The following is a 25,562-nucleotide window of genomic DNA, read 5'->3' as shown; positions in this document are numbered from 1 at the left end:
GGTTAAGAAACCCTGCTTTATATCATATATGTCCTGTCTCTTTAAGGTTATGTTGTCTTTGGTTGGATGTGGCTTAACTTTCTGTTTGCTGAACCCCTTGATAATTCAATAATGGTGCAATAATTCCAACATCTTCCCTCATGCACCTTGTGGAATAATAATCTTTGACTAATAATTAATAAGTTGTTTTCATTCCTAATTTGATCTTTCAAGGGCCAATACACTCTGAGCTTGGGCTTAACTTGTTTCCGCTTCCGTGGCCAGCTGTTGAAATGCTTAATCTTAAGACCTTGAAGAATTAGGTCAATATTAGTACACTCTTGCAATTGATGGAGGAACTGGTCACCAATAGGATCAGTCTCTTTAAGCCCATAAACAACCTTCTCATCTGGATCTACATCATCATCATCATCATCATCATCATCAATCGACGAGTTGGATGGAATTGCTCTCGACAATGTGTCTGCTATAAACATATCCTTGCCCTTACTATAAACCATACGTGTGTCATATTTCTGAAAGCTGCAACAGCATCCATTGTAGTTTAGCTGGAACATGTCCAATGGGTTTAGCATATAGCTTCCAAGGGTTTATGGTCCAACTGAACAATAACTGGTGCTCTAAACACATATTGATGAAACTTTCTCAGAGCAAAGACAATAGCCAAGAGCTCTTTCTCAATTTGTGCATAATTCTTTTCAGCCATGGTCAGAGGGCCCTCGAGGAGTATTCAATGGGCTGGTCTTTCTGAAACAGACATGCACCTAAGCTATCTTTGGATGTATCTTCTTGAACATATAACTGTTTCTTAGGATTAAAAAAAAAATCAAAGCACGGGGGCCATTGCAATCACTGATTTCAGGTTATTAAAGGCTTGTTGATAAACTTAGTCCCATTGCCAAATAACATCCTTTCATTAAAGGGTTCTCAAGGGTGCTGTCAGAGCCGATTCCAGAGGAATATACTGAGAAAGATATTGTATCATCCCAAAAAGTCTCTGAACACCTTTCTTATCTACTGCTTAAGGCATTCATCTTATTGCTTGCCCTTCATCAGGCTGCATACCATCTTTTGATAAAACACGTCCCATGTACTTAACTTTATGGACCAGATACTGAATTTTAGTTGGATTGAACTTCATACCTCTTTGGCATGCTCTTGTCAAAACTTGTTTAAGAATTGCATCATGTCCTGCCTTTGCCGAAGCTGTAATTAATTAATTAATTATATTTAAAATATTTCTATAACACCCAAAACTTGCATCTCTGGGTGGCTTACAATTAAAATAATTTAAAACATCAAATCAATTAACAATTAAAATCATTTAAAACCCAGTATTAAAAATTAAAACCATAAATCTAATTAAAAGTCTTCAGTGCCTTTTTAAAAGGGGAGGCTCTTATTTCAACAGGGAGTGCATTCCAAAGTCCAAGGGCAGCAATGGAAAAGGCTTGTTCCCAAGTAGCAGCTAGACGAGTTGGCGGCAATCGCAGACGAATCTCTCCAGATGATCTTAACAGGCGGTAGGGCTCATGGCGAAGAAGACATTTTCTTAAATACCCAGGGCCTAAGCTGTTTGTGGATTTATAGGTAATAACCAGCACCTTGTATTTTTGCCCAGAAACATATCGATAGCCAGTGTAGTTCTTTCAACACAGGAATAATATGGACTATCGTAGATGACCCAGAGTCTAACCTGGCTGCCGCATTATGGACCAACTGCAGTTTCCAGACTACATACAAAGGCAGCCCCACATAGAGCGCATTGCAGTAATCCAGCCTAGAGGTCACCAGCGTATGTACCACCATTTTGAGGTCATTCATCAGATGACATTATCATGTCATCTGCTATAATGTGTACCCCCAATATATCACCAAAACACTCATAGTTTTTCTGCTGGAAAACTTCACTTGCTGATTTAATTCCAAAGGGTAACCTATTAAAATGGTAACAGCCCCATGAATTATTGAATGTACACAGTTCAAGAAGATTCTTTATCAAGCTGGACATTCCAATAGCCATCTTTTTCATCTAAAATTGTAAAAAAAAAACAGAAACAAAAAACAAAAACACACCCACCAAATCCCTTTTCACATCTTCTATAATTGGGATAGAAAAATGTTGCCTTTTTAATAGCCTTGTTCAAATCTCTAGGATCAAGACAAAGGCAGTGAGCCATCTTTTTTTTTTTATTTTTATTTTTAGTTATGACAAGTTTACTGACCCATGCTGTTGGTTTTGTAACCTTAGAAATAAACACCCATCTTATCCAGATGATCTAAGGCAGGGATTCTCAACGTGTGGGTCCCCAGATGTAATTGGACGTCAACTCCCATAATTCCCAACCAAAGGCCACTGGGGCTGGGGATTATGGGAACTGAAGTCCAATAACCTCTGGGGACCCACACACTGAGAAACCCTGATCTAAGGGATCCTCAACATTGGGCCCCCAGATGTTCTTGGACCAGCTCCCATAATCCCCAGCCCCAGTGGCCTTTGGTTGGGGATTATGGGAGTTGAAGTCCAAGAACATCTGGGGGCCCAACCCTGAGGATACCTGATCTAAAGTATTGTTATATCTGGGCAGTATAGTATATGGAATCTTCCGACACCTATGAATCACTGATGGTACTTCAGGATTTACATAAATATGACAAGATCCTGGGAACAAACCAAGCCCCTCAAAAACATCAGAGTATGTCTTCAACAGGTCATCTTTACTGGTCACTATAGGAATCACTACATCCATTTTCCTTACAAGATAAAGTGCAATGCAGGCTTGCCTGCCTAATAAAGGTGGTTCATTATCTCCCGTGATATAAAACATTAAAGTAGTGTCATGAGAACCAGCCTTGCAACATGCTGTAATCTGTAATCAAACCTAGGCTTGATCCTGGCCCCCACAAAAAGTCACAAGGATCACATCCACTGGTACTCTTTGCACACTTGATGGTAAAGAGGAGACTATATTTTCAGGTATAGTATGTGTCTTGGCTCCAGTATCAAATTTACATGACACAGTCACACCTGCTACTAGTCGGAGGGCTGCAGGCCACCTCCAGCCTAGGGGGCGGGGTGCCTCTGGGTACAAGTTGCGGGGGAGTAACAGCAGGAGAGAGGGCATGCCCTCAACTCCTGCCTGTGGCTTCCAGCAGCATCTGGTGGACCACTGTGCGAAACGGGATGCTGGACTAGATGGGCCTTGGGCCTGATCCAGCAGGGCTGTTCTTATGTTCTGCTATGTCAACAGCAGTGGACCATGGTAAATCCCTTGTAGTTTGGGGTGCTGCTACCATCCCTATAAACAGGGAATTTCCACATTTTTTTTGTTCAGGTCGCCATGTATACATGTTTGCAAAATGATTTCACCCATCACATTTGTAGCATGTAGCTCAAAAAGCTGGACAAGCCCTTGGTTTATGCATGCCTCCACACCTGTTGCAAGAATAATGCAGCACTGAAAACGTGTCTCTTAAAGCTGTTTGCTTTACTGAAGGCTTCCTTGCCTTCTGCAATAAAGGGGCGTGCTTTTCCTTCTGGTCTACTGCATGCATGGGCATCACAAATGCTCGTGCACGAGTAAGGGCTTGAGCTCTGCAAATATCTATTGCTTGAGAGAGCGTAAGATCCGAATGCTCCAACAGTTTTTCCTTCATTTTGCAATCAGGAATACTGAAAACAATTTTATCTCTTATCTTCAGGTCTTCTGAGGCTCCAAACTCACAATCTTGTGCTTAACTGGGTAACAAAACTATCAATTCCCTCTGCTTCAACATATTTGATCTACCAGAATTGATAATTTTCAAACACTGGGTTTTTCTTTGGCTCACTGTAAGTTCTAAAAGCTCCCAAAGCTTCTTCCAAGGTCTTCCTGGCAGAATCTACATAACCATTCGGTATGTTGCTATATATTTCCAATGCCTTATCACCAATACAATGCCGAAGAACTGCAATTGTATACTCTTCTGGTTTGTCCGTCACAGTCAGATACAGACAAAACTTTTGTTCCCATCTTCTCCAATTTCCCCCCACATTGCCAGACAAACATAACAGAAGGGGGCTTAAAAACTTCCATTATTGTGTTTCTCCAAGTCTACCTAAGCCTCCCGTGCAGAATACTTCAAGTTTGCTAAAGATGCAGACTCCCTTGTGACACTGTTGTGTAGTATCTCCCCCTAGGTAAGGTTGTTAGGTATATTTACAACCAGTCACTTTGTTGGCCTGACCTTGGGCCTGAAGGAGCAGCAGATAAAGTAAGTTTCAAAGCCTTCTTTATTTAGACTGCAACAAACTCTGGGCATTTTGCATTTAGAAAACAGAAAGCTAAGCCACACCCAACCAAACACAACCTAATCTTAAAGAGACACCCTTAGCAGTGTGAGAGAGAGAGACAATGGTGTGTAGCCATGCTGCCATTTAGCCAGCCATTACTCTGCAAACAACTGCTTGCATAGTTATTTCAGATAAGGCTGGGAGCTGCCAGTAGCGCCCAAGTTATCGAATGTCTGCACCTGAATTGGAAGATTCCCTTGGACTCCATAGGCCCTGTTTCCATTCTAAAAAATAGTACATTTTGGAATTCAGATTGGAATGCGTGTTTTTGTTTTGTTTTTTCCAGGTGCATATCAATTTTTTTTGTGGAGTTCCAGACTTACTTTGCTCAAGATTATGCCCGAACAGCTTGGATCCACTCCATAGTAGACTGCGCTACCATGCTTTGTGGTGAATATTCATATTAATTGGGAACTATGAACACCTTTTTGTGTCCCCTAAAACAGTGTGTGGCACGTGACATTTAATCACAAACAATAACAGTCAATATAGACTGTGGTTCTGGATTCAGAGAAAGATTTCATCTGGTTTATTATGCACTCTACAACTTTGCAAGGGGAAGAGTTATGATTCAAAATTCCTTTCAGTGAATCAAGATTTGAGGCAGACATTTACTAGACATTTATTGGCCATATTTAAGCCTCAACTTATCTTTGTTTGTACTGCTCCCCTTTGCCCTTCTAAAAATTTCACTGAAATGTTTTATAAGGGCAACAATATACAGTTCAGGGCCTTTGAAGACACAACTGCATAAGCAAAAGAGAATTGGCATGGGATTCAATAGAGCCCTCTTCCCTCCCCCTTTCTGACTGGCCTTGTAACTTCAGAGCTAGGGCCCTCAGGGGGTAAGTGTGTATGTGTATTTGTGAGTTTGTGAATCTATCTATCTATCTGAAGCACAGATGGGTGTCCCTTTAGAAGTGAGGGCCAGCATTTTGTAATACTCCCCACACCACATCAAAAGCCAGGGGCAACCCGGGATAGGTGGGGGGACAAGGATTTAGGGGTTCATTGAATTTTATGCTGATCCTTTCCCAATAAATATAGTTGCACTTGTAGGGGGAACAGATCATGCCCATTTTCTTTTGTGAGAGACACTCTCTGCACACTTTCAGGAAATGAGGTAGAGCAAGTTTCTGTGGGATAGAGCAAAGCCTTTTTTTCACCAGAAAGAAGATATTTACCAATATTGGTACTAGCACCCTCCTGTAGCTTAGAGAGTATATTATTAGTTTATTACAATGTAATAAGTTTATAGTCAGTCCTTGCATTAGAAGGCCTAACCACATTTATTTAGCTCATTTGTTCTTACAAGAGCCCTGAGAGTCAAGTCATTGTTTTACAGATGGGAAACTAAGACTGGCTTTCTCTAGTCTAGCCCATCAAAAGATGTCACCGAAAGATTGATGTTTGCACCCAAGTTCCAGTTGCCTGTAGCCTGAGCATGATTGTTCAGAGAACGATCAACGCTGAAAGTTATACAGAGAGTGGTAAAGCCAGCCCCAAATTTCAGTATGCTGTTCTGAAATGTCACAAAGGTTAGCTGGGTGAGCAGATGAGTTGAGGGTATTCTTGCTTGGGTACTGGTTTCTCTGTATCTTTGATGACTATTATCTTGCCTTTTCCCCAAGAAGCTAGGGCAGCTTACATGATTCTCATCTCCGCATTTTATCCTCACAGCTCTGTGAGGTAGGCTAGCCTTGGGTGGGCAGAATTAAGGCTTCCGAAAGTTGCTTCTCCTTCTTCTCAAAACCCCTGAATTTCTAAAGCATTTTGTTGAAGGAGAGCAAGAGGGGCTGTTTTGTGGGAGAAGAAACTGGAGAGAAATTAATGGAAGGAAAAGTGAAAACAACCCAGATCACGCAAAGAGAAAAATGGAGCAGCCATGACATCCACTCAGCCAGCCACTCAGATCTGCTATATTGACTGAATGGGAAGGAGGGCAGAAGAAAGCCCCAATGAGCTACTTCAGAAAAGCCTGGGATCTACCAGTTGCTCCTGAGCTACCTAATGCTCATCCTTTGGCTAGGCTAAGTGTGGTCCAGTGTATCTGACCCAGGGTCATTCAGTGAGCTCTAGGGAATAGCAGTGAGTTGAACTTTGATCTCCCAGCCAGCTCTCTAGGCACTACAACACACACTAAGTGGTTATCAGCTTTTGTACATGTGAAAAGTGCATACAAGGGTGTTAATCGCTACATGCATTCTTCTTCATTTTAAGCACCACTTGGAAGTTTTATCAGTAACCATGTCTCCTGCCAACTGGGCATCATGCTAGGAGGATTGCTTGCATCTGCTGGACTTATCTTGAGTTCTTTTGCCACCAGCCTGGAGCATCTTTACCTTTCCCTAGGAGTTCTTACAGGTATTACTCTTGCTATTGTTGATATTATTGTTATGCCATATCATCCATGCACCAAGCACTGTGCATGATCCATATACCATATCATCCATGCACCAAGAACATTTGCCCAGTCGTGTGTATTGGGCCACAACCAGCCAAATCAGCAAAGGTGCATGGAGAGTAGAGCTATGATTAGTGTTGGAAAGCAATAATTCTTAATCAGATTCCCAAGTGACACACTTGAATGCTGAAAATCACATATCAGAATCTTAGTTTTGGGGTTCAACATTTGACTGAATTTTTTCCTGGATTGTTTCATTTGCATTGTACTCAAGTGTAATGTTGGTGTTAAGTGATTTTTGGAGCGTTATCCAACCTTTTCACTCAGATTTTCACATTGCAGGTTTGTAGATGGGATTCTACCCCTCAAAGCCTGAATTTTTGAAAACACATCAGATTTCACTTACATATTCCATCCCCTCCGCTGCCCCATTCTTGTATATATGTTGAGATGGTGTGAAGCAATTGCATTTGTTAACTTTTGCATGGTTAATTCACTACACATCCATTTAAAACAGGCATCCTCTGCTCATTGCATTGCTTAAGATTATTCCCAGCAAATTTAGCCTTTACCTTTTAAAAACGTCATTGTTCTCCTCTAGTTCATTTCCCCCCAAAATGAGGGATGGGAATGTTTATACTGAAATTGCTGACTTATTAAAACTAGCATTGTAGCCACAGTGATGCAAGCTTAGTGCTTAGACCCCTGCAGTTTAATAACAATCTTGTAGAAATGACTGTACTCACAGGCTGCCAATAGTTCATTTGCTAAGTGGAAAAACATCCCTTAGTATGGCATGTATTGTGCAAGTACTTCATTGTCAGCCTTTGTCAACTATGTTGTGCATGGATTTTTTTTTTAAATGTCTTTGTTGCCAATAGCACTTGCAAACTTACATCATGCCATTATGGTTTCCTGAAAAATAACTGCGAAAACATTTATGGCACTTATTGCCATATGATATGGCGATGACTGCTAGACTAGACTGCTTTGAAAAAAAGGATTACACAGATTCATGGAGGATAGGTCTATCAGTGATAACTAAATGGGACCTCCATGTTCAAGGGCACTTTGCCTTTGAACTTACCAGAAGCTGAAAACAAACAGTAGGGGAGGGCTGTTGGCTTCATGTCCTGCTTGTGCACTTTCTGAAGGCTGCTGTTGGAAACAGAACCTTGGACTAGAGAGTACTTGATTGGATCCAGCAGGGCTCTTTTCTTTTGTAAGATTAAAATGGAAAAGGAAATACAATCTGCATTAAAAGCTTGTTCATGCATGCAGGTACAACCCTTGATCTCTTCTTTACTCTTGGCACTGAGATCCAATCTGTGATTATGCAGACTAAGGTGGAAGACTGAGGTACCAAGCCCTAAGCACATTTACTAGGGAGTAAGCTCAGTGGGACTTCTGAGTATACATGCTTAGGTTTGCACTGTGGGATGGCAGTATTCTGGATTCTCTATCACTTCTTTACACTTCAGAGTGTAAGGGCGTGAGGTGTCATATTTTTGAATGTTCCCTTGCATTAAAAAAATTCTCACTGCAATACTATTATTAAATGCTAGACATTTGTATGAAACATTAGTGGACTGGATTGATTCAGAAGATATGTTGGCCGATGAACAGGCTGGCTTCAGGGCCAGCTGTTCTACCAAAGATCAAGTCCTGATACTGGAGCAAACCAAATAGATTGTATGCTGCTTTTGTGGACGTTAAGAGTGCTTTTGACTCATTCTCCAGGCGGGACTTATGGTGCAAGCTCCACAACTGACCGTTGTCTTTTTCTATTAATCTATAAGGTATATGATGATTCTTCTTTGAAGGTATTGTGTAGTTCGTTAGGACATCTTTTGAAAGAAAATTCAACCAAGAGAGGATCAGACAAGGCTGTATTCTGGCACCGATATTATTTAATGTTTATATTGATTCTCATGTTTCCCACCTGAAGGATTTGAGATACCATCCACCAAAACTGGCTGATAGGCGTTTTCTGATTCTGCTTTATGCGGATGATGTTGTTTTGCTTTCTCTTCAGGCGAGTCTTGTAGGCCCTTTCTTTGTATTGTGATCAGCAGGCATTAGAAATAAATTAAGATAAAACTAAAATAAAGGCATTTGGGGAAAGACCTAAAATAAGAAAATGAGTGTTGAATAATCATAGGTTGGAGCAGGTTACCGGCTTCAAATATCTTGGTGCAAGCATTGGGAACTAGAACAGCACATTTAAATTATGTTCTTCAAAATTCCCAGAGGTCTACAAGAGTTGTTCTAACATTCTTTTGATCAAAGGGTGCTCAGTTTGTACCTCCTGCAGTTAAATTATACTTAGCCAAGTCTTGTGCACAGCTTTTGTACGAGGGGAAAGTTGGTCTGTTGTGCCACAAATGCAGGACTCTGCTTGGAAGTGGGTGTCACAAAAGTACATAAGAGCAGCCCTGCTGGATCAGGCCCAAGTCCCATCTAGTCCAGCTTCCTGTTTCACACAGTGGCCCACCAGATGCTGCTGGAAGCCTACAGAAAGGTGTTGAGGGCATGTCCTCTCTCTGGCTGTTACTCCCCTGCAACTGGTACTCTGAGGCATCCTGCCTTTATCCATACACTTGTTGACACTCTCAAAGAACTTCAAAAGGTTTGTGAGGCAAGATTTCCTTTGCAGAAGCCATGCTGGTTCTCTCCCAACAAGGCCTGTTCTTCTATGTGCTATACAATTTTATCCTTGAGGATGCTTTCCATCAATTTGTCTGGAACGGACTCTAAGTTAACTAGCCTGTAATTTCCCCGGGTCTCCTTTGGATCCCTTTTTGAAAATCAGTGTTACATTTGGTAGTTTCTAGTCCTCTGGTACAGAGCCTGATTGCAGGGATAAGTTATATTTTCTAAAAGTAGAAGTGGGTCAGTGGCTTAGTATTTTTGAATTGTGGTTAAAGTTAAAATTTCACCCTACTGGCCTAGCTCCTTTGGTATTACTAGATAAATTTTCATCTTGCTGGAAACTTTCCTTAGAAAGGAAACTATGTCATTACAATTTATCCTTAGATTTTCTTGTATCAATGGTGTATGAAAAGGCTAGACTAATGATTAAACAGCGAGTGGATGACATGGAATGGCATATAGAATTGAGCCATGTGACCAAGTCTGTGGTGTTGGGCACACAAATTTTTAACATCAAGCCTGCCAGGTACCTTGGTCAGACTGCTGTCCCCAAGTACTGTAAAGCTTGTTCATTTGCCCATTTAGATGCATTGTGTACAGCTGGGCTTAAGGGAAGATTTAAAAAGGCCCTGTATGCAGATCATCTATTTCTGTGAAACACAGGAAGTGTTGAAACAACAACTAATTTTTTGTTATACTGTAATTTTTTATAATGATATTCAGTTCTTATTATCTGCCTTTAAAAAAAGATTATTCAGGTGTTCTGATAAATTTTATGTAAGTTATTTTTTATCTTATACGAATGATATATAGCAAAGTTTTGTTTTATGGTAGGGCAGTTTCAACAGAAGAGGATAAGTTGACTGGGATGTTTGTTATATTTTAACTGTGTTGTCATACTTAAATTGTTTGATTTATATTAGATTAGCATTATATTAGTATTATTTAGTTTTTCTTACTTTCTCTTGTCTGTGATTGAAATAAAGATTCATTCACTGCATGTAATAATCTAGCACATCAGATATAAGAGGTTTAGCACAGGCCTTTCTTTGCTGTGCTACTTTAGTATATGTGGGGAGATTTTTATGTGGGGTAGGAGTATTCAAAAATATTAACCCCACCTGCACTCAGAAGTGCACAGCCTAACATTTGGAGGTGGTGCAGCCTAGAATTTTGACACCTAAATGTACCACTTCATTCTGTATACAATGTGGATAGGCTATCAACTGAATTTTTCAGTTGTCTCCTTTGAAACCAGAACAGAAAGTATTTGGGGTTGTATCTAAACAAAGTTAGTATTGACCCAGCACCATTGAAATCAATGAGGTATGTTAGCTGTAACTAATGTAAGTCCATTCATGTCAAAGGGACATAGGATATAGTTTCTTTAGATACTACCCTTTGAGCCAACTGATAATAAGAGTCTTCTGAAATTCTGCTCCATCATATTGTGTACATTAAAAATAATGGAAAAGATCACACTACGTTTTAGAGAGCATACAGTGTAAATATAGGAGGGAAATTGGCAGTAAAATGTGTGGACATTACACAGGCTACGTCTGAGCATGCAGCAAACTTGTGTTGGAAGAATGGATCCCCTATAGATGAGGGATACCACTTTTGAATGCTTCCCCTTCCGAAACACGAGAAAACTAGCATACAAGGGATACACAGTTCTAGTTCAGCCTTTACCCTGTGTTGCTGACTTTCTATGTGTGCGGAGTTTTAAGAAAGGGGAACTTTTTTTTTAATGTGATCGTGCTGCATTGTGCTGCAGTTCACACAACTCTCCCACCTCATTTTGCTAAAAGTGTAGTCCAGGTAATAGATTTCAAGGAATGCCATTAGTTTTTGTGCCACCTGCAAAATTGTTCACATACTGTAAAAGGTTAAGATCTATCTTTTCCTGACATATTTCCCCCTGTAAAATGTTGAAAATGTTATATATTTTATTCCTCAGTCTGCTATTAAATTGAATTTTGCTTGGTTTTTCCCTTTCTTTCTAGGGTTGGGATTTGCACTTTCTTATTCACCAGCCATAGCAATGGTGGGCAAGTATTTCAATAAGAGGAAAGCACTGGCTTATGGGATTGCAATGTCAGGCAGTGGAATCGGTACCTTCATCTTGGCCCCTGTGGTCCAGCTTCTAATTGAACAGTTTTCCTGGCGTGGAGCCTTACTCATCCTGGGAGGTTTCGTGTTAAACCTCTGTGTGTGTGGTGCCCTGATGAGACCGATTGCAATAAAAGAAGACCGCCAGAATGTGCCTGAATTCCCTGAACAAGAGTTTGAAGTACAAGAGCAGGACTTGAAGCCATGGTCCGCCTGTTCCCCTTTGATCAAAGTGTGGTCTCACAAATGCCTATGCCAATGCTCATGGCAGGAATACAAATTTTTACTGATGCCAGACTTTGTGGTGCTTGCTGTGTCTGTCTTATTTATGGCTTATGGCTGCAGCCCCCTCTTTGTTTACTTGGTGCCTTATGCATTGAGGGTTGGAGTGAGTCACCAGCAGGCAGCTTTCCTCATGTCCATCCTTGGGGTCATTGACATCATCGGCAACATCACCTTTGGATGGCTCACTGATAGAAGGTAATAACAGAGCACTGAGCAGAAACGGGCAGTGATGTGTGATGAATGCCACTGCACATCTTCCAGGTCTTTGGGCAAAGAGCGATTCCCACTTGTCATAGAGAACTTCTAACATCCAGACTAACATAACATTTGTGCAATGAAAGAGGGGCAATTTTCACCTGTCTTCCCTTTCCTCTACAGCCCACTATGCCTCCCAAAAATATGTCCCTGATGACAAGATACTTATATATTTATATAAATATAAATATTTATATTTTAGATTAAAACTAATATAGATAAAGGTATAGATCTGTGTTTGGGGTGGGGCTCTCTTTATTTATCAGTATGCTTTCTCTGAGACCCTACAAGTTTTTGCATAGTCACAGTGTATGGTAGTACTGCCATAAAGCTGTATGCTTTAAAAGTTTCCTAAACAATACTGGACTGTGACCTCTGAATATTTTCAAACAAAATGGGGGTACTGCTTAATTTCTGCACTGAGGAATCAGGGCTCAGGCCTGTTTGGAAACCCTGCCATAAAACCTGGAAGTCAGTTGTCATCATCATCTTTTTAATTTTTTTGTTGTTCTTATTTAGATTTGTATGCCACTTTTTGAGCAGAGTCCCTAAAAGGAATTGCAATTCCTTTTATTGGTATTCGTCAATACCACAAGTTCCAAACCAGTAGCTGTGTTAGTCTGTTGCAACAACAAAGAAGCTTGGGCTTACAGATCACCTTTAAAGATTAATTCTTCTTGTAGGATAAGGTTTTGCAGACTAGAGCGCACTTCATCATATGCAGAGTGATACTCACTTGGCAGGTATATGCATTACATGCATATGGAGGGAGGTGGGGAAGGTAAACGGTGGGGACAAACAACCATGAATTGCAAGAGGTACTGCAGTTACTTGCATTCTTCATTCTTAATTTGTATGGAGAAGCTGCGGTTTATTGTTGGGAAGGTACACCTTTGTACATGCTCAGGAGTACTTTTGTATATTGTGTTCATGTGGGAAGTAGTAATGCTAAAGAGGTATGGTTGAAAGAGGAGAGGGAGGGCTAAAAGACCAACAATATAGTCCGTGTTTTTCCTAGCAAACACTGTCACAAGTGAAATGAAGAGGAATTCATTGCAACCCATGTGCTCCTTCCCTATGTCATTTACTCCTTCTTTGCAGGTGTTTGAAGAAGCATCGTTATGTTTGCTACCTCATCGCTGTAGGAATGGATGGCCTCTGCTGTCTCTTCCTTCCAGTTCTCCAAAGTTTTCTACTCCTCGTGCCTTTCTCTTTCACCTTTGGATATTTCGATGGAGCCTACGTAACACTGATCCCAGTGGTGACAGCAGATGTAGTGGGCACTGCTTCCTTATCATCAGCCCTCGGAGTGGTCTACTTCCTTCATGCAATACCATACCTAATTAGCCCACCTGTTGCAGGTTAGTTGAGAGGGCTGGTAATCTTGTAGCCCCCACACTTGGCCAGAGCCTGATGGTATAAATGGGCTGAATTCTAGGGATGTACACAAATTGATTTTTTCAATTCAATTTGTGCCCGAATTGAATTACCCCTGATTTGTTTTATGTCCAAACTTGTTCCCCTGAATCACCCCAGATTCGATTTGGATTTGATTTGATTTGTATTCAGATAGAGTTGGACCACTTATAAAAGTTCTAGGGGCACCAAATTTGGTTAATACGTAGGCCCCCATTGGTGCCACCTACCACCCAAATTTCAAGGCAGTAGGACACTTGGATGATTTTTTAATGATTTTCTTTTAGTTTTTACTGATTTTCTACATTCCTGCCATTGGAAATAGTGGAGATTCAAAGTTGCCCATTTTAACCCTAACATTGCTCCCCAGCTTTCTTTCTTTCTTTCTTTCTTTCTTTCTTTCTTTCTTTCTTTCTTTCTTTCTTTCTTTCTTTCTTAAAAAAAGCTAAGCTGTAGCTCTTGTAGAAGCAGAGTTATGGAGCAAAATGTGTGGTCACTATTTTACAAGTTGGATTATTTGGTGTATAATAGCTTTTCATCATAATGAATCCCTGTGAGGATTCATTCAACACTTTCATTTCTTCTGTTCATTTTGACTGTCATTGGACAGTGCCAGCTGTCAACTGCCATGTGTCAACTACACCTGACCCATCCCACAGACACTGGGGTATTCAGTTTATTTTTAAGGAATTTTTGAAGTGTTTAGATTCTTTGGTGTCTTCATTACACACCTTCATTTCTTCTGTTCATTTTGACCCCACTGCTTTGCAGGTGGAGGTGGGGAATTAGTGGTATCCCATGTACCAACTACCCCCAAACCCACAAGCCACTGAGTACTCAGTTTATATTTTAGGAATTTTTGAGGTGTTTAGATTCTTTGGTGTGTAAATGAATGGCTGTTGGTGACAGCCAACAACCTGGATGGCTTTAAGAGGTGTTTGGATGACTTCATGGAGGAGGGGTCTATCAATGGCTACTAGTCGGAGGGCTGTGGGCCACCTCCAGCCTCAAAGGCAGGATGCCTCTGAGTACCAGTTGCAGGGGAGTAATGGCAGGTGAGAGGGCACACCCTCAACTCCTGTCTATGGCTTCCAGTGGCATCTGGTGGGCCACTGTGCGAAACAGGATGCTGGACTAGATGGGCCGTGGGCCTGATCCAGCAGGGCTGTTCTTATGTTCTTATAGAGATTCATTATGAGGAAAGGTTATTATACAGCAAAGAGTCTAAACACTTGGGGGAAAAAATCCTAGAACATAAACTGAGTAGTACCCCACAGCCTTGTGGGTGGGAGGGAGGTGTAGTTGGCACGTGAAGGTTGACAGTTGGCACTGTCCAATGATAGTCAAAATGAATAGAATAAATGAAATGAATCCCTCATAGGGATTCATTGAGGAAGAGTTATTATACACCAAAGAATGCAAACACTTGAAAAATAGTGACCACACATTTTGTTCCATAACTCCACTTCTACAAGGACTAGAGCTTAGCATTTTTTTAAATGAAAGCTGGGAATCTGGGGGAATTAATAGGAGGGTTCTGAATCTCAAATTGATTCAAATTGAATCAGGAGCGATTCGATTTGGATCTAAATCTAGCCAATGGACACAGGGTTTGTTATATTTCCAAATCACCCGAATCAGTTAGATTCAGGTACAAATTGATTTGTAACCAATCGATTCACACAACCCTACTGAATATCTATCCGGCCCCAAGTTTATGAACTGCTGCAAGCTTGGGACGTGATATCCTGGAGGACCTATTGGTGACACAGTGATGGCCTAAGCAATAGTTTCTTCAAGCTTTTTTAGCAAAGCCGTTTTAAAGGGGGCAGGAGGGGGAACAGGAGGGTGCTACCAGCAGCTGTGGATGTAAATTCCTGTCATATGATTCGTCTTATACTTTGTCACAATTTAATTTTTAAAAACTTGATTTCCTTTACACTGAACACTAGGGGGCAGCATTTTCCTTATATATCCTACAGTTTGAAGACAAAATGTAAAAAGGGAAATAGAAGACTAGTAAACAGAAACAGTATGTTGCAATATTCCTGTAAAGCTTCTGGGGTGTTTTGGGCAGTTTTCTCCTGCCTTTTTAAAGAATATCTCATTTGTTTGCATTGTGAACTGTTAAGGGTTAGGGTTAGGGTTATGCTCTGTTAACATTATCTCCAAGGTTGCAGTGTGTACTTCTGTGTGGAAAATGTAAATAATAATAATTTTTTTAAAAGTCAAAGTTCTGTGCCAGAGGTAACCCAACATTCTCTGTCAAGAAAACCAGGATGTTTTGACCTATATAACTTGTGCAAATTAGGCTGATTGGCACAATTTCTATAATTTATTTTACGTAAGAGAACCAATGTGGAGTATGGCTTGGATGTTGGGCTAGGAGCAGGGAGATCTTGTCTCCTGGGTTCAAAGCCTCACTTAGCCATGAAGCTCACTAGATCTTGAGCTAATCACTCTCAGCCTAATCTGTGTGAGGATAAAGTGGGTTAATTTTCTTCCCATACAGCAACATACAATCAAAGAGAATTTAAAAATGCAACAGCACAAATGGTAATTAAAAACAGACAAATGTATTATTTTATAAATAGTCTCCAGCATTCTCTCTATCTATCATGCTTGTAAAAGTCCAAAGATTATACCTTGTTGTAATCTTTGTTCTGCATCTTGGTATGGTATCATCACATCAAGATGCAGAAACATGAGGTGCAGAACAAGGCTGGCTGAGTAGGGCCAGACTACTCAGGGATAAACGAGATAGATTGTAGTCTGAGAAACAGTTGCTAGAGGTCCAGGAAAACCATCCACTTGCCCAAGGCAATGTGGACACTGCAGGCAGGGAGAAAGATTACCCCCCACCCCCACCCCAGTTGTGCCTCAAAAGGTATCTTTTAAAAACTTTCCCTCTATACAAGTGGATGGCTGCATTCACTCTTATGGGATCGATGAAGTGCTGTACTTGGGAACAGTGTTGTGGTGAGAGGAGGAATGTCTCAGGGGCTTGCAATGTTTCTCTATGTTCAAGGCGCACATAAGTGCGCTATGCACAGATGCACCCTTTGGTCAGCCTTCACCACTGCTTGTCATAATGACAGACACTTTCACAGATAAAAGTATCTGTATCTTAAACCTTAAAATATCATCATAACAACATAGAAACTGTGGCTTAGATGCTGCTTAACTCCCTGCTGATGGAAGTATGGGATGCATGTGCTGAAAGCCCATCAATGCTGCTTACAAATGCTCATAGCCTCTGTGGCTCTTAAGTGTGGTGTCATCACTGTAGGATGCTGCTTTCATCATTCCCAATGGGAGAAGCTAAAGACAATGCAGACGTGATCCTTAAGTGCCACGGAGGCTCTGTGCATTTTCAAGCAGCACTGATGGACTTTCCACACTCACAGAGGCACTGTGCATTCCCCACACTGCACAGAATCTAAGCCACTAAAAAGGCAACTTATCAAATTAAATGCACTATAATTTCTTTACATCAGTTCCACCGTCCCCCAAACCATGCTGAATAGAGGTTTTCACCAATCCCTGAAAACTCCTAGTACAATAGACCCAGGGAGACGTATGTAGGGAAAGAACTGGAAGGAAAGTAGATTATGGTAGCACTTTCTTGCAGAAGCTACAAGAAGAGACAGGAACACAAAAGTGTGCCTTATACATGGGATATGTGTTCCCCACAGGTTGGCTTGTGGATACAACGGGCAGCTATACAGCATCGTTCCTGCTGTGTGGATTCTCCATGATATTCAGTTCAGTGTTACTGTGCTGTGCAAGACTGGCAAAGAAGATCAAATGGACGGCCTCGAGGTCAGCTGAGAGTGATGCGGATGCCAAGCAAGAAATCTGGACAAATGGAACAATGGCTTACTCTGTAACCGGAGAATTAGATCAAAAAGGGGTGGAGTTGCTTACTAGTCAGGCCAACAGCTATACTAAAAGATGACGATGTGCTCCGAGTCCCTCTGCCCTGTTGTGTGTACAAAATAACCTTTTGCTAAGATAGATTTTGCTAAGCACGCTACATTCTTGACGATTTTCCTTCCCAGTGTGAAGAAAGAAATAAGGCACCTTTCAATCAGAGTTTCTGTGTCCTAAAAAGCCATTGGCTAACGAGGGTGGAAAAAGAGGATTTGTTTAAAATGTGGGTAAGATTGCTAATCCAGTCCTAGGGCTGTAAAGATGAGTTTGATCATCATCCAGAAATAATCTATATGCACAAAGAAGCAAAGCTGGACATTCAAATGGCCGGTGAAACTGTCTTTAAGACAGTGTTTGTACACTAAGCCTTTTAATGTTGTGTAAAGCTGTTCTTGTATAGGGCAGCAAGGGGAAAATTATATATAGATTTATATATATTTCATATATATTTTATATGATCTCTGGTTAAATCTGAAAATAACTGTTAAATGCTGGTGTCATTTGCAGAGGAACTCTGCTGGAAATCTGTGTTTTATACAGTGGTTAACCTTATTTTAAATATCACTGAATCAGCTTTAACTGTATGCTGTGCCTACATTTTATAAACAATTGGGATATGACTGTGGAAGACTGATGATTCTCAGGGTTTTCTTCTTCAAAGCATCTATTAACTGTTCATAATATTATAGCAATGTGGCTATTGCTAGCTGGAAGATTAATGAATGGATATGGAATTTCCATTTGAAAAATGCAGTTATAGCGATGATGTCCCTGCTATTTCAAGGTTGTGTTGCCACAATGGACAGACTAGGCAACTTCCAGTCAAGTGAACAAAACTAAGTGTCTGCATCACTGATATATATATTTTTTTGCCTCATGCATTTAAACTATAGAGAGAGAGAGAGAGTGCTTAATATCACAAATTATTCACAGGACAATGAATATATGCAAGTACCCACAGGGGTGCTTGCTTGTCATGTAACTATGTGACTGCCCCTCATGGTGCAGTCTTGCTTGGGAAACAGTACAATGGATACTTCCTAGTAACCTCTCAGTAAAATATCATTGGCAAAGTACCTCCCTAATCTTTGGAGATACATTCCACAGAAGGCAGTCCATGTTTAGCTCTTCATGGTTTTGTTCTGTTCAGATTTATCAATAAGCTTGATATTGAAGATATTTCATTATTAACAGTGGATACATTCACACCAGAGGTTCATATTTCCACATGCCAAACTTGCCGTGGCAAATGTTCCACTGTCTTCTGCTGTGGGTGATGAAAGGACACCCAGCCTTCCTCTTCAACATGAAGTTGTGGCTGGGACAGGGATTGTTGCTGCAGTTGCACTGAGCTACAGAGGGCACAGCACAACCACAGAGAAAGACCCCTGCTTTGTTCTGGAGAACAACTTGAAGCTGAAGAAAGCAGGGTTGCAAGTTTTAACCTGTTTTTTAATTTTTAGATTGCCTTAATTGTTTTAAGATTTTTGTTTATGTGTTCACTTGTTTTATATTGTTGTTAACCGCCCAGAGATGAAAGTTTGGGGCAGTGTACAAATTTGACAAATAAATAAATAAATGTGCCAAATCGCCCAGTTTGGGCGGTCTCTGGCCTGTTCCGGGCCTCACCCCTGTGGCGGTGGCCATTTTGAAGGCTGTTGCATATGCCCAATTGGCCTCTGTGTGGCCTGAGTCATGGCCTGCATGGCCTGGTTTGGAGGGTGCCCAGTCCAAGTCCAATCTGAACTTGAACCGAACTGGGCTACCTGTTTTTGTGCACACCCCTAGTAGCAAGCATGAATTATCACCTTTGCTAAGCAGGGTCCACCCTGGTTTGCATTTGAATGGGAGACATGAGTGAGCTCTGTAAAATATTCCCTTCAGGGTACGAGGTCACTCTGGGAAGAGCATCTGCAGAAGGTTCCAAGTCCCCCCCCCACCCCACCATCTTCAAGATAGGGCTGAGAGAGACTCTTGCCTATAACCTTGGAGAAGCCACTGCCAGTCTGTGTAGACATCATTGACCTACATGCACCAGTGGTCTGACTCAATATAAGGCAGCTTCCTATGTTCCTATGACCAAGGCTAGCCAGAATTTGTGGCACCCTGTTCACACCTGCAATCTCCAACAGCAGTAGTTTACTCCAGTAGTAATTTCAGCAGTCAAAATACTTCTCCTGTCCATAGTGCCAAAGAAGTGAGGAGTAAACTACTCCTGCTCATTTTAGTACATCTATTGAAGTTACTGCTAGAATTTTGTTTGAGACGTTGCTGCTGTCTAATACCATTGGTTCATTGTGAAAGACTTTCTAATCCTCTGTGTAGTCATGGCTTATGAAACAAAATAATGATGGATTTAATACAGAGAAAATGTGTTGTGAACTAATTTTGAAGGTTAGACAATAAACTGCTTTGAGGATAAATAATTAAAAACGAACAGTAGAGCTTTCAAAACCACTCAAGAGTTGTTCTTGCACTGCCTAGCCCAAACAGGAATGGTTTCCTGTTTTGTTGTGACCATACCTGCAGCTGAATATCTTGGGGCATTCACAAATAATTGTGTGGTTCACTTCATTGGCTTGTGCTCACAACTGGCAGCTGGGTAGGAGAAATGTCCAGACAGGCTCCAGGCCTCGTGCATGCTCCTGAGAAACAGTTGTGTGTCAGCAAGCATTGAAGCAGCAGGAGGGGGAAGTCATCATGTACTAGCCTCAGTCTGTGTAGGATGGTCCTCCACCCTCAGTTAAAATGCAGGTCAATGATCTGCGTTGACTGCTGCCACCTATCTATATTGAGGCTAGCACAAAATGGCGTTCCCCTCCTTCTGTCTCAATGTGTGCTTCCAATCATTTATCGGACACACACATGGGGGCTTAAAGCCTGGCTGGATGTTCTCCTACCCTGGTGTGGCTTGTGAGAACCAGCATCATATGTGTGACCATCCATATAGACGTTTGTTATGCAACCATGTGGGTACAGCTCCACTTGGCAACCATTTCTCCTGTTTGTGTACAACTGCTTTCCATGCAGTTGTAGTGATGTCAGGTATGCCATACCAAACACATTATATTGACATGGTTGGAAGCAGTGCATCTGCATGGGGAAATACTTCACGTATGTGACTTGTGCACTCACAGGGTGTGCATTATTCACCATATGAGCAATTGGCTGGGCGTATGACTGGAGCGGGTGGGTCTTCTTTCTCTATGGTACTGTGAATTCCACCCACTAGATAACGGTTGATATCCTTACCAAATTTCTTAATGGATTTTATGTTGAAATCAAGTAATCCTTTACAGTGACTTCTGAATTATACTGTTGAGTAACTTATGTCAGCAAACAACTCTTTTGCATAATCATTTCTCTCTGGATGAATAAGAGGTAAATCAAGATTACGTGGTCTTATAAAGGGTTGTCAACCCTCTTCAAGCTTCTCAAAATCTCTGATTCACGTATGAAGAGAGTTTGATGGTTGTTGTTTCAGGATACCTGACTACACAGATAAGATGCTGCTCGTTCTTGAAATCCTAATTTTTGACCTTTTCATTGTTATTTGGACATGTCATTTTTTGCTGTTACAGCATATATTCTGCAGTCTAGTATTCATCCATAAATAAGCTTCAGGAGTCAATTTTCATAAATATCTAGGCAATTTAATTTCAAGACTGTCTTCTTTCTTAAGTTTACCTTTAATATAAGGTTAAGTAATATGAAATTTCACTTGGAAAAACAAACTGTATTTCAGCCAAACATTCAACACTGATGGTTTTATTCAACATTCTGCTTAAATGTAGTAGCATTGACTCTTGTTTGTGTGTATGAGTAATAACACACAACAAATAATTACACTGAGTTAGTTTGGCCTTAGCCAATGTGGAGCCTTTGTCCTAGTTATGTTAGCAACCATGGTTCTTGTGGTAGCAAGCATGAACTGCCCCCTTTGCTAAGCAGAGTCTGCCCTGGTTGCATATGGATGGGAGACTACATGTGAGCACTGTAAGATCTTCCCCTTCGGAGATAGGGCTGCTCTGGGAAGAGCAGCTGCCTGCTTGCATGCAGAAGTTCCCAAGTTCCCTCCTTGGCATCCTCAAGATAGGATTGAGAGATACTCCTGCCTGCAACCGTGGAGAACTGCTGCCAGTCTGGGTAGAAAATACTGAGTTAGATGGACCAATGGTCTGACTCAGTAGAAGGCAGCTTCCTATGTTCCTTCATCAAAGATTTTCCAGCATAACACATGGGTCTGCTCAACTGAACAGACCTTCTGGGAAAAGGTGGTGGTTTCCCAGCACCCGAGAAGAATATCATTAATTAAGGCTGTTCTCACAACCCGCCTAACCCAGGTTAGGGCAGCCCAGCCTGGGTTAGGCTGCTCTTGGGCAGCCCCAGGATCCATGCAGATCCCAGCTCTACCCACCTGCCTAACTCTGCTTTTAAGTCCGACCCTTAACCCCGCCACTGAGATTGTGTGTGCTTGGGCTGCTTGAGACAGTCTCACACAGGTAACCCCTAATGCACTGCGTTCACCACATGGTACATTTTGGGATACATGAAGGCTGGGATGCATTGTCCCAGCCTCTGAAGATCCATGCTGTTTACAGGGGATCATGTGGAAGAGTGGTCTGCAGTTCCCACTAATGTTAAGGAATTGTCTGGGGAGAAGGTAACTTTTGTGCAGCCTTCCCCCTGCTCGCCTGCCCTCCCCTCCTCACGGTGGTGTGAATACCCTTAATGTTTTTCTCTCCCCGTCAACTTTCCATAGGGGCTGTTCTAGGAATGAGAGTCTGTTAAAATGGCCCAGAGGTTCATGTGCAAATATGTACCTTTGTTATGAGAAAATGAGTGGATTTCTGTGACAACCCACCTGGTTCTAGGCATTACATATGTTTTTGATGCTCTTTTAGCATCAGAGGTACAAATCTTTGTTTACTCACCACAACTAAAGCTGTTCCCCAGATGAACTTATTACATCACCATTTAATAAGTTGATGTAATAGGTTCACAGGCCCAATTTCATAAACAGTAATGTGTTTTGTGGCAATTAAACACTTAACTTTTTATTGCAGCATAAGGCTCTGTGTGGTACAGCCTACTTTTTTAGTTTTAAAGAATGAATGTGATGAGTCATTGACTGAAATGGGAGTTGTTAAGCATGGCCAGGGACACTGGAAGTTGTAGTGCTTCATTTTGAACACCTAAGGGCATGCCTGCACTGGTACAAAATGGCAAGCCAGTTCTCCTTTAGTTGCACTCCCCTGTGATCTATATTGTACCCTGCACCTGATCGATATCCTGCTGTACTGCAGAGGGTAGGGATGTGCAAACAGGTCTGAATTTTAACCGGTTCGGTTTGAAAGTCCCAACGCAGATCAAACAGGGCATTGACTGGCAATGCCAGTCTGAGTTCAAACCAAACATAACCTGGTTCTATTTGAATCGGTTCAAAGAGTCTCAAAGGCTTGAGCCTCTGTTTTAGGTGCTGGTGTTGATTTTGTGACTGTTCTGTCACTGATTTGCCAAGCTCCTGATTGGCCAGATGTGTCTGGCCCTCGAGTAGGCTTTACAGTGGTGCCAGTCCTGGAGAACTAGCACCCTATTGGCCCTGGGGGAGGGACAAGGGAGGGGGCTGCAAAACGAGGGAGATTAAACTTCTTCTTAAAGACAGCCCTTAGGCTTGCAAAATCACTCTTTGCTGAGGTGGGAGAGAGAGCGAGCGCTGCCTGGGTGCTGCTGCTGCTCTTTTGTCTCTGTCTCTCTGGTCTGGTCTCTGCTGTGCTGGTGAGGTCTGTCCTGCCTGCTTTGTTTGTTTGGTTGGTTTTGCTTCTCACCCCCCGCCCCCAACTCCCCTTCTGTTTTAAAGTGATTTTTCCTGGCTGTGTGTGGCTGCTGTGTGCTTTCCCTTTTGGATCCCTCCCCCTTCCGTGTGAGTGAGTGTCTCCTCCTGCTCCGCACATCGAGCCACTGTCAGGGGTGCCACAGGCCATTGGCCTGAGGCCTCTGGCCCATTCTTTTTAATCCTCTAACCCCGCCACCCCCAACCTTCCTTTTTGCTGACTGGCTGGCCACTTTTGCTTTTCTGGGCTGGGTTGACTCTCTGTCACCAGCATCAGCCCCACTTCCCTTCATTCTATTTTGGATTTGCGGGGGGGATATTTTTGCTACTTTTATCTGGGGCAGGTGCTTCCCCCCTGCCCCAGCCTTATTACTTGCTCCAGCAGCAGCCAGCCACAGGCCTGTCCCACAGGCCTAGGACCCCCGTTTCCTCTCACCTTTCTCCCCAGCAGCTCCCCAAATTTCCCCTCAGCATTTTATTGTATTTTACTCAGTGTTTAGTTTAATTTGTTTGTTTGGGTGGGTAGCCCACAGCTGTCCTCGCCCCCCCCCCCACTCCAGGTGATTGTGCCACACTGATCAGGTCCCCCCTGGCCTGTGCATGTGCGCTGCATCTGGGGCAGAAGACTTCAGGACAACAAGGGGGTAAGTGGTTGCTTTATGGTGCCCCCTTTGTCCTTAGTTTTTATTAAACAGGGCCTCCTTGGTTGTGTTTGGGAGATATATTTTCTGTGCTTTCCACCCCAGGTTGTCTCTTATTTTTACAGGTCCTCCTTAATTGCCCCCATTGTATTGTGTTGCTGTGGGTGGAGTGGGTGGGTAGGTTTGTTTAATTAAGGGTTGTTTTTTTTTAAAAAATTGTTTTTTAAGGGGAAAAAAACCATTTTAAAAAAAATCCCTATTTTTTTAAAAAAAAGATCTGGGGATTGGGAAGATGTCTGAGTGCTGTATTGCAAGCAAGGCTCATAGCAGTGTGATAGGCAGATGTCCCTGGGGTGGGGGGCAGAGAAGATGGCATGGGGTCCCACAGGTCCCCACTGGCAAATTCTCTTTGGCCTGGGTGAGGTGGTGGCATGAAGGTACTCCTATCCAGAGGAGCCTGCTGCTGCTGAGCCAGGTCCAGGTGCACTGCTGGTGCTGCTGCCCCATGCAGAGCCTGGCAGTGTGGGGGGCTATCCTGCCAGGGATTCTGCTTTCGTGGTGGGGGTGGTGGGCAGGGGATCAATGGCTGGGAGTGCAGCCAGCCTGTCCCTCTCTCTTGCACCCCCCACTGCTCCTCTCACCACTCAGTCCCCCCCCCCCCGATGATGCCCAGGTCATGGCAGAGCCCAGTTCTGGGTCCTCCGAGGCCCCATCTGGCTCCGAGCATAAAGGGTCTGCTGCTGAGGTGCCCCCTCAGCCGAAGCTGGGCAATTCTGACACACAAGGTGAAAGTGGGGTGGGTGACGGTGGTGGGCAACCAGCAGCCCCAGTAGGTCCACCATCACCCAAAAGGCCCCAAATGGTGTCCAGGATGTCAAAGGCCACCCACAGCAGAGACGTTTGACGGCATTTAGGAATCACTCAGAATGCCCCAACTTCTGCTTGCTGTGTTCACTGCAAGGCACAGATCAGTTGAGGGAAGGTTTCCAAGCATCTGGGGATGATCTCCATGAAGTGACACATGTGGCAGCACCACCCGGATCTCCTTGCTTCTGCTGGCAGCACTAGTGCACCTAGTGTGCCTGCGACTAGTGCTGACAAGGGCCGTGTGAAGGCTTCCTTGAAGAAGGGCGTGCTGCCAGTCAAACGATGGACACAGGCATTGGGCAAGAAGTGCCCAGGTCATGTGGACACACATCTCTTCACCTGCCTCATAGGGGAGATGATGGCCACTGATGACCAACCTTTTCAGGTGGTTGAGAACCCTGGCTTCAACCAGATTATCTGGACACTTGTGCCCGGCTACACAATTCCCTCAAGAACCACGTTCAGCCGGAGCATGGTTCCCTCTCTCTATGTGAGATGCAGGGAGCTCGTGCCAACCACACTCCATGCAGCATTGCATGGCACCAGAATGCATTTCACCACTGATCTCTGTAACAGTGTGAGTGGAATGTACACTGCTTTCCTGGTCCTCACTGCTCACTGGTGGGGCCTGAGAGAGAGGGGACCTTCGGTGCTACTTCTGCATCCAGTGTGTCCCACACTGCATTTTGGCTCAGGTGGGCCATCTTGCACGTGGAGACTGATGAAGGAAAATTCCACTATCCCCTTTCACCTAGTTGTGTAACCTACATAAGTCCTAAAAGTCACAAGTTTCTGCAGCCTGCTGTTACAGGGCCCATTTTCTTGGAAACA

At 42.6% G+C, this 25,562-nt stretch overlaps 1 protein-coding gene across 10 annotated transcripts in view; it reads left to right on the top strand.

Moving 5' to 3' along the window:
• Window positions 1-18,011, top strand: part of SLC16A12 (solute carrier family 16 member 12) — a 68,132-nt gene extending 50,121 nt beyond the window's left edge. For all 10 annotated transcript variants that reach the window (XM_053304769.1, XM_053304767.1, XM_053304766.1 and 7 more), the window contains 5 exons: window positions 4,620-4,723; window positions 6,554-6,697; window positions 11,396-11,981; window positions 13,143-13,402; window positions 17,153-18,011. In XM_053304769.1, the coding sequence (XP_053160744.1) occupies window positions 4,620-4,723; window positions 6,554-6,697; window positions 11,396-11,981; window positions 13,143-13,402; window positions 17,153-17,415 (1,357 nt within the window). In that variant the 3' untranslated portion in view covers window positions 17,416-18,011. The remainder of the gene's footprint in view (window positions 1-4,619; window positions 4,724-6,553; window positions 6,698-11,395; window positions 11,982-13,142; window positions 13,403-17,152) is intronic.
• Window positions 18,012-25,562: the final 7,551 nt, after the last annotated feature.

The sequence above is a fragment of the Hemicordylus capensis genome, chromosome 3, assembly GCF_027244095.1.
Source record: "Hemicordylus capensis ecotype Gifberg chromosome 3, rHemCap1.1.pri, whole genome shotgun sequence".
NCBI classification, from domain to species: Eukaryota; Metazoa; Chordata; class Lepidosauria; order Squamata; family Cordylidae; genus Hemicordylus; species Hemicordylus capensis.
This window is presented reverse-complemented; position numbering and strand designations above follow the sequence as displayed.